This window comes from Dreissena polymorpha, chromosome 9, assembly GCF_020536995.1.
Source record: "Dreissena polymorpha isolate Duluth1 chromosome 9, UMN_Dpol_1.0, whole genome shotgun sequence".
Lineage (NCBI taxonomy): Eukaryota > Metazoa > Mollusca > Bivalvia > Myida > Dreissenidae > Dreissena > Dreissena polymorpha.
In genome coordinates this window covers 60,535,635-60,549,152 of record NC_068363.1, presented here as the reverse complement: position 1 = coordinate 60,549,152, position 13,518 = coordinate 60,535,635, and the positions used below count along the sequence as shown (strand labels likewise).

The window sequence follows — 13,518 nt, the reverse complement described above, 5'->3', positions numbered from 1 at the left end:
ATCCAAAAATCATTTTACTATTTCGGGTCACCGTGACCTTGACCTTTGACCTTGTGACCTCAAAATCAATAGGGGTCATCTGCAAGTCATGATCAATCTACCTATGAAGTTTCATGATCCTAGGCGTATGCGTTCTTGAGTTATCATCCGAAAACCATTTTACTATTTCGGGTCACCGTGACCTTGACCTTTGACCTAGTTACCTCAAAATCAATAGGGGTCATCTGCAAGTCATGATCAATCTACCCATGAAGTTTCATGATCCTAGGCGTATGCGTTCTTGAGTTATCATCCGGAAACCATTTTACTATTTCGGGTCACCGTGACCTTGACCTTTGACCTAGTGACCTCAAAATTTATAGGGGTCATCTGCGAGTCATGCTCAATCTACCCATGAAGTTTCATGATCCTAGGCGTATGCGTTCTTGAGTTATCATCCGGAAACCATTTTACTATTTCGGGTCACCGTGACCTTGACCTTTGACCTCAAAATCAATAGGGGTCATCTGCGAGTCATGATCAATCTACCCATGAAGTTTCATGATCCTAGGCGTATGCGTTCTTGAGTTATCATCCGGAAACCATTTTACTATTTCGGGTCACCGTGACCTTGACCTTTGACCTAGTGACCTCAAAATCAATAGGGATCATCTGCGAGTCATGATCAATCTACCCATGAAGTTTCATGATCCTAGGCGTATGCGTTCTTGAGTTATCATCCGGAAACCATTTTACTATTTCGGGTCACCGCGACCTTGACCTTTGACCTAGTGACCTCAAAATCAATAGGGGTCATCTGCAAGTCATGATCAATGTACCTATGAAGTTTCATGATCCTAGGCCCAAGCGTTCTTGAGTTATCGTCTGACAACCACCTGGTGGACGGACCGACCGACAGACCGACATGAGCAAAGCAATATACCCCCTCTTCTTCGAAGGGGGGCATAACAACAATAAAACCTGCTAAAATCACAAATCTTTCATAATCACACACAAACTACTGACTAACTGAAAATTGCAGGGGTAAAACATTTCAAGTTGTAATGTCTTATCTATCTAATGCATGGTTTCCATCTGACATCAACACAAAGGTCTTTGATGAAAGTGGGCAGTTAATTGGGGTCAATTTCCAGGAGTGTTACACAATTACCACCTGGCAACAATGCAAGCACAGGTATAAATGAGTTTGATAGAGAGTAGCCTAGGATAAGTGAATGAAAAGTCAAATAAGATTCATATGTAACACTTCTTGTTGTTTTATTGGTTTTACCACTATGTTAATTTTCTGCAAAGATATAGATAACAATCATAAGTATTGGCAATAATTAATTTGAGTAATGCAATAATTATAATTAGATATTTGGGTTGTGGTTAATGTTTCTGAATCCATTACCAGTATCATCATAATCATCATCATTATCATCATCATCACCATCATCATCATCATCATCATCATCATCATCATCATCATCATCATCATCATCATCATCATCATCATCATCATCATTGTGCACCAACATCCGCTTTACAACTAGAGTGTTAACACGGTTTTAATATAGTCATATTATGAAAACTGCTGCTACCCTGGCGGCCATGTTTTTCAACAAACCGTAACCATTTTCGAACACAGCCAAGCAATCAATACAACAAATCTTCGGACCAAGTTCCATGAAGATTGAGCTCTAAATCTTATTTCTAGAGTGTTAACAAGGTTTCACTATACGTTGTGCTCAGGTGAGCTAAAAATGCAGACAACCAATAAAGTGAAATCAAGTTATTAACTTGCTCCAAGAAAGGTCTGGTGGGGCTTGAACCAGTGTTTAATGCCAGAATACAGAAATTCTGGGACCAGATGCTGAAAAACATTGTCACGAAACACTAACTTGACATAACCTAATTAACGATAAAAGTTAATGTTCAAGACTTGTATAGATACTTTGTTTATAAATACATATCAAATGTAAAAAAAACAATTGAGGCAACAGCAGTAAAATACTATGGACATATGATATGCATCTCTTTTTTATTTTAATTTTAATAAGCTAAATAGGATTTATCACAAGTAGCACTAGAATCTTTATTTTCAGGATTTTTTTGTCTAAAAGCTTATGAATACACACATGCAACAAAACAAATATACACTGATTGTAATAACTAATATTGAATAGGTGCAATTGTATAATATATTATAATAATATATATGGTATGTTGTTGAAGCCCAAAAGCATTAAGATGAAGAAATAATTCACACACATTTTGTTATATTTTTTAGATAATTCAAGATGGTAATAAATTGACTATTTTTATAACAAAATTAACAGAGTCAAGCGACTTGATATTTTCAATTTTATATACAACATATACACAGCTTTTGGCATTTCTCTGGTTATAAATTCAAAACTCGTATTAATTAAGCACTGTTTCTTATTGTTCCTGTGTCCGACTGTCCTCATTTTCAATGTCAAGAATAACTGACAGTTATTTATTAACCTGTCTAATGTGGTTATACACCAAAAGTACCAATGTTATTCTTGTTAATATGTCTGCTGCAATTCATGCTACTTACCAACAAGGATTCAAAGTCTCCAGGATTGGGTTGTTCTGTCTATATGTTAATGCATTATTTTGTTAGCAACATTTGAACATTTCCATAGAAAATTTAATTTTTACACAACCATTCAAAAACTTGTCCTCTCATTATTAGTTGGAATATCCTTAGTCCTATGCAAAACACTATGTAATTTAGTCCTACATGTATGACTTAAATGATGATTGCTTAGTAATGTGACATAAATCAGACTTTTCTTCGTTCATACCACACGATGCAATCATGTTTGCAAGCTGTCTTACTGAAGCATAGAAATGGGCTGTGCTCTGTAAGAAGGGGGTTTAATGCATGTGCTTAAAGTGTCTTTCCTTTGTAAGATTTTTTTTGTTTAAAGAAAGCTTCTTAGCAAAAATCCAGTTTAGCCGTAAAGTGTTGGCCCAGATTAGCCTGTGCAGACTGCACAGGCTAATCTGGGACGACACTTTACCCACTTGCATTAAACCTCCTTTTCACAGAGCAGGTCCCAAATACATTACTGGCCTACCATTATGCAGTTGGGTTTGCCTGCTGTCCACAGGTTGACCTTTCTGTCCTCACCACCAGTGACCATCACCCGGCCAGTCTTGTGGCCCATAGCCAGACAGTTCACATTACCTCCATGGGCTACAAACTCCTCTGAAAATGAAAGAATTCTTTATGTTTGATATTACAAACAAACCAGATAAGGAATATGAGAAGCAAGAGCTGTGTTTGTGAAACACAATGCCCCCTACTGCGCCGTTTGAAGCCATATATTTGACTTTTGACCTCGAAGGATGACCTTGACCTTTCACCACTCAAAATGTGCAGCTCCATGAGATACACATTCATGCCAAATATCAAGTTGCTATCTTCAATATTGCAAACGTTATCGCAAAACTTTAACCAAGGTTAAAGTTTTGGGACAGAATGACAGACAGATAGACCAAAAACAATATACCCCTGATCATTCGATCCGGGGCATAAAAAGAGAAAGTGGCACACAATTTAAACCTTCTAGGTAAAGGTTATCCGGGGATTTTTTTAATTAATCAGTAACTTAATTTTAAAAAAATGCTTAAACACACATGCGTCACCTACTCGAAAGAAAACATCTCTTTCTGCCAGTATCAACAGATTCTTTGTGATTAAATATCCAAAAATTATTAAAAACATGATTTTGAGCCCAAATCTACTACAAATACAAAAAGTCATATTAAAATGAAATTTTACATTTAATTCCTTCACTTTCTGAATATGTCCGTGCATTTAAGTCAAATATCATTGTAAATTCAATAGAGAAATATCAGTGAATTAAAGCTGATAATTCACTGTTTCAAACAGTGACAATTAACACTGAAAATTATCAATTTTTAATTGTTTTACCGAAACTATTTTGAATGGCGAGTATACATCGTCTGTTGACATTTTTTTCACAAGAATTAACCTCCTCTGCAACGTCGGTTTTAAGACTATTTATAGTATGCAAATCTTGAAATTTTAATAGCCAACCAGAATACATGGCTAAACAAACATTTTCACGATAGCGTTTAAACTATTAAGACAATCAATTATTTATTATTATAAGTTAAGAAACAATAAACATATGATAACAAGAGATCATGTGTTTGTCAGAAATACAATGCCCCCTATTGCGCCGCTTTGAAGCCATATATTTGACCTTTGACCTTGAAGGATGACCTTGACCTTTCACCACTCAAAATGTGCAGCTCCATAAATACACATGCATGCCAAATATCAAGTTGCTATCTTCAATATTGCAAAAGTTATGACCAAGATTAAAGTTTTGGGACACACACAATGAATGAATGAATGACTGACAGACAGGCCAAAAACAATATACCCCTGGGGGCCGTTTCATCAATAATTACGTATTTTTATACGATCGTAAATTATGTATCGAGATTAATGTAGTCGTTTACGATTTAACATAAACTCCGTTTCATCAACGAAATCGTAAATGCAACATACATAAAATACGACTACTTAAATATACGTATTTTGTAACCGAAAAAAAAAGTGACACAGTCTGAAAAATTGCATGACGTAATTTTCGCGCGTTCTGTCAGCTAAGACAAACATCGCACAAAAAAACATACTCCTATAAATATGAGGTCGAATTACGTCTAATTATTTGGACTAACAAAAACAATGCTAGTTGTGAATCGAAACAAAAACAAACACTGGAAAACGACGTGTAGACCGGTGTGGAAGGCTACCGATTGCTGTTTGGCCGACACTCTCCTTCCATTACTAAACGCAAAAAGAAGTTATTTTGGATGGAGACGGTTGAAATGTGAGTTGAGAACTTGTTGGTTATGAATGAAGACAGCTGAAATAATTCGCGTTCAAGATAAATCTGAACACAAATTATTTCAGCCAAGTGTCTGCCAAAGCAAAAATCATCAAAAGACTCTAAGGCGGCAATTGATATTGACAAGAATGAAGATTTTTTGCTTATTTTCTTTATCCATGAATAAAAATGTATTGGTAAGATTAATTGTTTTGTTATTTCTATGCAGAAATGTGACTGTGGTGTAGATCAATTAACAGTTTAATAATATAATTTAATAGAGACCAATCGGAATTCAGGCTGACAATAACAAGACATCATGGATTGAAAGTTTGTCATGTCAGCATTTTTGTGTTCAATTATCAAATATTTTATTTCAATAAGGTATTAGATTCACATGACACAACATGTTTAGTAATCACAAATGTCATATCATTGAGAATGCTATTTGTTTGTCTATTATATAGGGGATATTTGTTGGATTCGGTGGATCATCGTTTTTAATTCACGAGTGATCATAGACAATGATATTTTCACAAGTGGCGCAGCCACGAGTGAAAATATATATTTTCTATGATAACGAGTGAATTAAAATCAATATTTCACCGAATCCAACAAATTTTCTTTTTATTTTATGCTTTTTTCGCTGTTTATATACACTGTTAAAGAGTTTTACTTAAGAATGTCGTTGGGATTATGTCGTCATTTTGTCAAATAAATGACGTCATTTCACATTAAGCAATGAAAATAATCGATAATTCTCACTGATATTTTTCATTGTTTGAAATAGTGAAATTATCCGTTTTAATCCACCGATATTTCTCTATAAACCAACGGAAAGCATTAAATAAATATCATTGTCCACAATAATTTATTATAGTGTTGATTCACAAGATGTAAATAATCAACATTGATTTATATTGCTTTCTCTGCAAAACTGTGTTACATGTAAAGATCACAAATGCAGTTTTCATTTCTTTGTTTTTCCAGAAAAGAAAAATAATGTTATTACTGGCTGAAGGACCAAAATTGAATGGACAGAGAACACGGTTGACAAAACTCAAACAGAAGTTGTGTCACTCAGCTACATTAAAACATAAAACTGAAGGCAGAAGCAACAACTAGTAATTATTTATTTTTTTCTATAGATTATAGTAAAGCTGACTGCTAATTATTTCCTACAATGAAAATGTAACAATTTATGTTTTCAATATAAAGCTGGGCTGTTTTCGGAGAAAACCCAAGGTATTGTCATAGCCAGCGTGTCGTGTCGTCCGTGTCATGCTCAGTCCTTAACATTTTGTCAATGTATTGAACTTTGGCCATAAAATCAAAGTGCTTCCACCTATAACTTTGAAACTTCATATGCAGCTCCACCTTGACGAGTTCTACACGCCTCACCCATATTTGGGTCACTAGGTCAAAGGTGAAGGACCTTAAAATAATTCTGACAAGCTTTTATTTTAAAAAATGCACCCGTAGCCGAGCGTTCACACCTGTTATGCGGTGCTCTTGTTTTTCATTGTACTCTGTTTTATGGGGATAAAGTATTGCTGCATTTTTTCATTTAACTTTATTACCGGTAACCTATTTACCAGGGTATGAACTTGTGTGTCAAGGTATTTTTTATTTAATTCTTTCGACATCCATGTACTTAAAAAAGAAATTGGAATGTAGAGCATTAGTGTCACACACAAATGTTGAGTTTAAGTTCAGAAAGCTAGGTTAATTTTGCAATACAAAAACCAACTTTCAGAAACAAAACCAGGTCATGTAGTCATGCTAACTTATTATGACCATAGTGTCATATGTTGTGTATTTAATATTTAGTTCTGTTAAATGTATAAACTAGTAAATTTATCTGCTTGCAGCAACATGTGAAGAATGAAGCAACAGGTCAGCGTAATAAAACTCGGGAGGAGATGTTGATGGCGTCAAGGGAAAGATATGCCATTCAGAGGGACATAAGCAATAATCATGAGGAACTGGTTTCTCTTTAAAAAAAATGAAATTCTAAATTGCTCAATTGTTTCTGGAACTTTTAATTGATTTTACATATGATGGTGTTCAGTGAGTCCATGAAACTTATTATTACACATACTATCATGTAAGATATAAATTGTCATATGAATTATAATACCATGCCCAGTTAATATATTTTACTTCCTGATTAATAATAAATATTTGTGAATGTTCTTTGTGTTTTATTCATTGAAAACTAGTGTTATAGCAACTGTTATCAAATACCATAAACATTATTATCATAAACATTTCAATAAAAATACAAAAAAAATGCACAGGTAAACAACATTTTAACGGTAGATGACTAAATAATTGAACAGAGACTCATAAAGGGGTAAAGTTTAGTAAATACATTCGGAAACAATCTAATATATTGGAAAACTTCTATTTTTTTATGACAATAATATCCATATTTATAGACAGCACACTTATTATTATAAAGTACCGTTACATTTACAAGCCCACTTTTTATGCCCCCCTTCAAAGAAGAGGGGGTATATTGTTTTGCTTGGTCGGTCTGGCCACCAGATGGTTTCCGGATGATAGATAACTCAAGAAATCTTAGGACATAGGATCATGAAACTTCATAGGTAGATTAATCATGACTGGCAGATGACCCCTATTGATTGTCAGGTCACTAAGTCAAAGGTCAAGGTCACAGTGAGTTGAAACAGTAAAATGATTTCCAGATGATGAATTAAGAATGCTTACGCCTAAGATCATGAAACTTCATAGGTACATTGATCATGACTTGCAGATGACCCCTATTGATTTTCAGGTCACTAGGTCAAATGTCAAGGTCACGGTGACTCAAAATAGTAAAATAGTTTCCGGATGGTAACTCAAGAATGCCAACAGCTAGGATTATGAAACTTCGTAGGTACATTGATCATGTCTGGCAGATGACTCCTATTGATTTTCAGGTCACTAAGTCAAAGGTCAAGTTCACAGTGACAAAAAAACGTATTCACACAATGACTGCCACTACAACTGACAGCCCAAATGGGGGGCATGCATGTTTTACTAACAGCCCTTGTTTTAATGTGGCTTTGAGAATGTTCATTACAGAGAACACCTTTTAGAGCGAAAGTCAGTGGGTAAAATATCACTTGAATAATTGTTAATGGGGAAAAGTACCTTGAGTATATGATCTTTTCTGGAGCTCAGATAACTGTTCAATATTCAAGGGACCTTTTCCAGTTTTGGTAAATTGACTAAATTAAAAAAAATAAGTTTAAGATTCGCAAACATTTGTTGTAGTTATGATATTTGTGAGGAAACAGTAATACTGAACATTTACCATGCTCTAAAATATCCATTATATGCAACTTTTGACGATTTAAAAACTTGAAAATTTTAAAGCGTTGCAACTATCTGCTGCAACACTCGACGATTGAATAATTTGTAGAGTTCTGTTGTTGTCGTAATATTTTGTGACACGATGAGGATTGCTTATATAAAGTGTAAAATACATCACTCATTGTATCAACATGGACGGACAAGTGGTCTTAGTGTGAGGCTTTTACTTCAGGGGTCAGTGGTTTGAGCCCTGTAGGAGTTACTTTTTATCTTTCTTTAATTGTATTCTTTTTTTACTGGAGCTTTTTAGATCCAGTGTTTACATGTATCAATATAAAAGCGTTTAATGAAAAACTTGAATATCTGCCAAAATTTAGGAAAAGTTCCCTTTAAAATAAATATTAAATCAAGCACTTGGTAATACCTAACACATAACTTTTTTTATTGGTCCTCAGAACATTGACATTTTTTTCTTTCACAAACCTATAACCTTGAAGTAAATATTAGACAAATTATGCATACACAATTATAAAACATGCAAACATCAGCTGTTGTAACTATTGTGTCTAGATGACCAGGAATACCAATCCTTCCAAATCAGCTATGACACAACTTTACGCCATTTGGCTGAGTAGTGTAGCTCTGCCTATTCAGAGAAGACTCGAGCCATCTATCACTTTATAACATTTATAACTATAAATTTTTAACACATTTTATGAAACAGTTTGATCATCTGCTGCCTCTTATCACATGCTGCTCGATGTACTGGTGTGTTGTTCATAACTTCCGGTTCCATCACATTTCCAACCAATTCCTCTATCAGTGGAACGTTTGAATCCAGACACAGGTTATGCAGGGGCATGTACACAGTTGATATTTCACAGCACTTATTGGACTTGAAAGGCCAACATCCACCAGTGGCATGCAGATATCTAAACAAATATCAAAAGTATTTCTTTAACATAGACATTTGTCTAAGTGACTAAATTGTCCTGATACCATTGACATTAATTTAATTTCAATATAAATTATATATAATATATAGCCTACAAAACACTTTATTTGTGCCTGTATTCACTATTAATGCACAATATCATTTAAATGCACTTGTAAACAATATTTCATACATAGAGTCTGAGGATAAGCAAAATGAATTTTTAAGATTTAAAATAAAATGAATAAATCATCAGTTTATTTAAACGGACATTTTGTTATGAAACATCATATTTACACATGCAAACAACCCTCAGTTATTATAAAAGTTAATTTACATATAAATTCTAAAATTTGATTATTAAAGTTGTACGTTATCAAGCTTAAGAAGTTACGTTTGATTTAAGACACTGTCAGAAAGAGATTGGCACTAATACTTCATTTAAATACTGTGTGGTAAGTTGATCTCGCACTAATAAGACTTATATTTCACAACCTATATAATATGTTACCAATCTCGTGATTTCAACACTCCAAATGCCCTTTCTACTACCCACCCTCTACATAGATGGTCATTGTAGGCTTGTTCCGCAGCATGGGAGGGATGAGGTTAAGGGGTCATCAGGTTAGTCCTTAACGGATACCCACTATCTCCCAGCAGATGACCCTCATCATTGGTGCTCAGATATTGCTGTAAATTGAAATATTTTATTGGGCAGTTGCTTTGTCTTTGATAAAACAGCAGTCCACAGTTAATATTGTTAGATTAAGGTAGGAAAGCATCTCAATAATTTTCACAAAACTAGCTTAAGTATTATCAAATCACTATATTTTAGTTACCTTACCTAGATGAAATAATGTAACTTAAGACAATATTTAAAGATAATACTGATAGCTGCATTGGCTAACACATAAAAGAACAAAAGCTTGATCACACAGTGCTAATGGTGCTTATTGTGGTAGTTAATGATTTTTGCGCATGTACGTAACTAATGATTATTAGATGTCAAAGATGAAAAGCATTACGCTTATTTCAACCTTTTATGGTATTTATCTGCTTTTATACCAAATTTAATGATAAGGTAATGAATCATAATACTGTATTTACATTTACCTCATGCTGGCGTCAGCAACAGCCTGCACATTAATGGCATGGAATCCTCAGTAAACATCTCCCTTGGCAATATGCCAAAATCTATAAAAAAATAAAAGTTATTCATTAACATGAAAGTGCTCATCATTTCATGTTCACATTACCAACACAAAAGGGAGGAATGCAGAAAAGGAGTAAATAAATAAAAAAGCCCCATCAATATGCACGAAATAAATTTTTTGGATGGGGGGTGCATATTTATAGCACTGCAGAATTGAATTTGACAAATAAATAAATTGTAATCAAATGGAAACAATATAGAAATAATTAAGGTAATTGTTCTGCAATTATTAAAGACATAAGGTACAATCTACTTTACTCACGCTCGATTGGTTATTCACAGCTTGGGTACTACTTACATGTACCCCTGGTATCATTAAGCATACTTGCATGTACCTCGGGTAAGGTTAATATACTTAAACATACCCGGTCCTTATTAGACTGTACCCGAGTTGTATTATTGCCCAAAATTCGGTGTGGTACAGTGCACTACAGATAAATGTAAAGCCATATTGTTTATCTAAATTAAACTTAGCTTTTGAAAAAACTGCATCAATATGCTTTTTGAGTATAATTTTCGATGATATAAAGACTATTTGAGAAAAAAAATGACATTAATGTGAACATAATTAAAAAAATTAAGCGTACAACAACCCATTTAGCATTAAATTTCCGGCTATATTAAAGTATATTAACTGTAACAGGGTTAGCTCTACATGTAAGTATACTTAAAGAGTACCCGGGGTACAGGTAAGTAGTATCCGAGCTGACAATGACCAATCGAACAACATTGTAATCAAATGAGAACAATATAGAAACAATTAAGGTGATTTTTCTACAATTATTAAATACATAAGGTACCATTACTCAGCATCTACTTAACTCACCAATACAATAACTTGTTTAAAAATAGCAAACACAAACAATATCATGATGTCATATTCATTTTCATGATCACGATGTTATAATCAACAATTTCGAGGTAAAGTATTGTTCAGTCATAACATTTGGAAGTAGAACAACTACAAGTTCAACATTAGCGGGTGGGGTAAATCAGTCTGCACTTAAAGTCATCGATAAGTACACGTCGACACAAAATAGAATGAGTTTAACATGAAGTCATTTGTAAAGAAACACAACAATAAATGCTTAAACTAAAAACGGTAATCATCGAATGCTTTTATTAAGAAAAGATACAACAATAACTTATTCTTCAACCATTTTGCAAAATCCGAGTTGTCAAATGCTAAGTAAACAAAGGGCAACTACTCTCAAGTTTTTGGGTTAAATGCTACTTATTTGCTATTTGAAAATAAATACAATATTATAATTATACTTGTTTAAATCAATGATTTCTTCGCCTTATTTACATACCTAAGCGACGGAATGAAAGGGATGAGCTCGCCGGCAAGTTGGTGCTATGTCTTCCCCGATCAAAACCAACAATCGCTCTATTCCGCCCTTACTTAGACGATATATCGAAGCAATGTTCTCATCTCTTAGGTTTTCGAGAACAATCTCTCCCTTAAAAGCCTTGGCATTGGTAATTGTTCGTCTCCTGCCATCTTGGATGACAAAAACGACCGCCATTATGTTAATTTACGGGTGCCCTTACCCAGTCGTATATTTATGTATGAAATTTATGTAATTTTAATTTACGATTTGCTTGATGAAACGCGATTTCATTGAAACATCGTAATTTATGTAAATCGTAATTTACAACTAGTCGTAAATCGTTGATGAAACGGCTCCCTGATCATTGGATCCGGGGCCGTAAAAACAAAAAACATAAAGACCAAGGTTAATAATTATGTTTATCATAATTCATAGTCATAGATTTATAAAATATTTGTGATCTAACTACTTTATGAAAATTACCCAAGACTCAACAAGCATATAGCATAATTATGTAGAGTATTTTTCTTAAAGGTCTCTGTGATTGGTACAGAACACACCCAGAAGTTAGCTTAAACCAATAAAGGTCATCCAATTCAATATGTCACAACAGTTTTGTATATGACAAAAGAAGGCTCCACATTTAAGTAAACCAAGTTATTACCAGTATTTGATTGAATCTCAATTTAGCATTCCTATAAAGTAGTTGCAATAATCGAACTCTCAACTTTATAACCCAAAGGGTTGCTGAGAGTTGTAAGGGCCGTCTTTTGTCCACAGGTGCAAAATTTATCACTACTGAAAACGCTAAGGATACTGCAAAAACTTATCAATGTTTACCTGTCTAAAGCACAATCTCATGCAAATGGTACCATAAAAGCAAGAAATAATTGCGTTTATTTATTCTTTTGAATGCTCTATCCACCATATTGGGAACTGTTGTAATGTTGCTGACAAAAAGCGCTCTATCTATCTAGTGTTTTTCCCAGGCCGTTTTAAAGCCATTTAGCGCCACGCTGCCCTTTCCAAAGGCCGCCGCCCTGCCCTTTCATGAGCACCCGCTGTTTTCCACACTTATTGATAACATCTTAATTACCCATTGACCAAACTTCTAAGCCGACTAGTATCAGATTAGGGCCCTAAGGCAGTGAAGATTCGCGCGGTTGTGAATAAGTCATGCGTGAATAACCAGTGTCAATATCAATCGATAATGTCAGAGGCTATGTTATACCAAGCGCACTTATCGGTCGGTGATGTGTACTCCTCCACGATAAAATCGTGGACTGTTACTTCAGAGACTTTTGATGAAAAACTCGATGTTATCCTCGATGAAATTGTGCATTTCATGCATACAGTTGTAATTCAGTTATATCAAAATGTATATTTTTACGCATATTTACATTTAAAAACACAAGCAAATTAATTCTTTATCGTTATCATCTTTATTGAAATAATTACTGAGACTTATACTAATTAAACAAAATGCAAATTGCGTATAAGGCGGACGTATTGTACGATTTTACTTTGCTATGCGCACATGTCGCTTACATTATTTTTACAAGATGGCGGACATACGGAATTAAATTGTGACTCGGCAAAAATGGCAAATAATTTCGTAAACGATCAAATTTACGATGGAGATCATACATTAAGAAGGAATTAATGAAATGTCTGTGATCATCAACCATGCATAAAAATGTTTTAGAAAGCAACAACATATTTATTTGTAATCTGCTCAGTGGATGTATCATTGTATGTCACGGAAACGAGTGTTTGCATATTGTTAGCGATCAGTTTACTCGCAATGTTAAACATCTGAGAAGATTATCGTTAGAA

General features: G+C 34.2%; 1 protein-coding gene and 2 long non-coding RNA genes across 6 annotated transcripts in view; 1 reads left to right on the top strand and 2 right to left on the bottom strand.

Annotated features, from left to right (window-relative positions):
- Positions 1–13,518, bottom strand: part of LOC127846379 (katanin p80 WD40 repeat-containing subunit B1-like) — a 45,745-nt gene that overhangs the window by 28,970 nt on the left and 3,257 nt on the right. For both annotated transcript variants that reach the window (XM_052377585.1, XM_052377586.1), the window contains exon 2: positions 3,093–3,223. In XM_052377585.1, the coding sequence (XP_052233545.1) occupies positions 3,093–3,223 (131 nt within the window). The remainder of the gene's footprint in view (positions 1–3,092; positions 3,224–13,518) is intronic.
- LOC127846385 (uncharacterized) lies at positions 4,476–7,075 on the top strand. Its single transcript, XR_008033488.1, has 3 exons — positions 4,476–4,883; positions 5,871–6,004; positions 6,752–7,075. It is a non-coding gene; the product is annotated as an uncharacterized LOC127846385 (long non-coding RNA).
- Positions 7,801–12,043, bottom strand: LOC127846384 (uncharacterized). 3 transcript variants are annotated; one of them, XR_008033487.1, is made up of 4 exons: positions 11,662–12,043; positions 10,249–10,329; positions 9,692–9,825; positions 7,801–9,133 (listed from the first exon to the last, which is right to left on the bottom strand). It is a non-coding gene; the product is annotated as an uncharacterized LOC127846384 (long non-coding RNA). The 3 variants fall into 3 exon arrangements; XR_008033486.1 differs by lacking the exon at positions 11,662–12,043 and adding an exon at positions 11,506–11,549; XR_008033485.1 differs by lacking the exon at positions 11,662–12,043 and adding an exon at positions 11,175–11,499.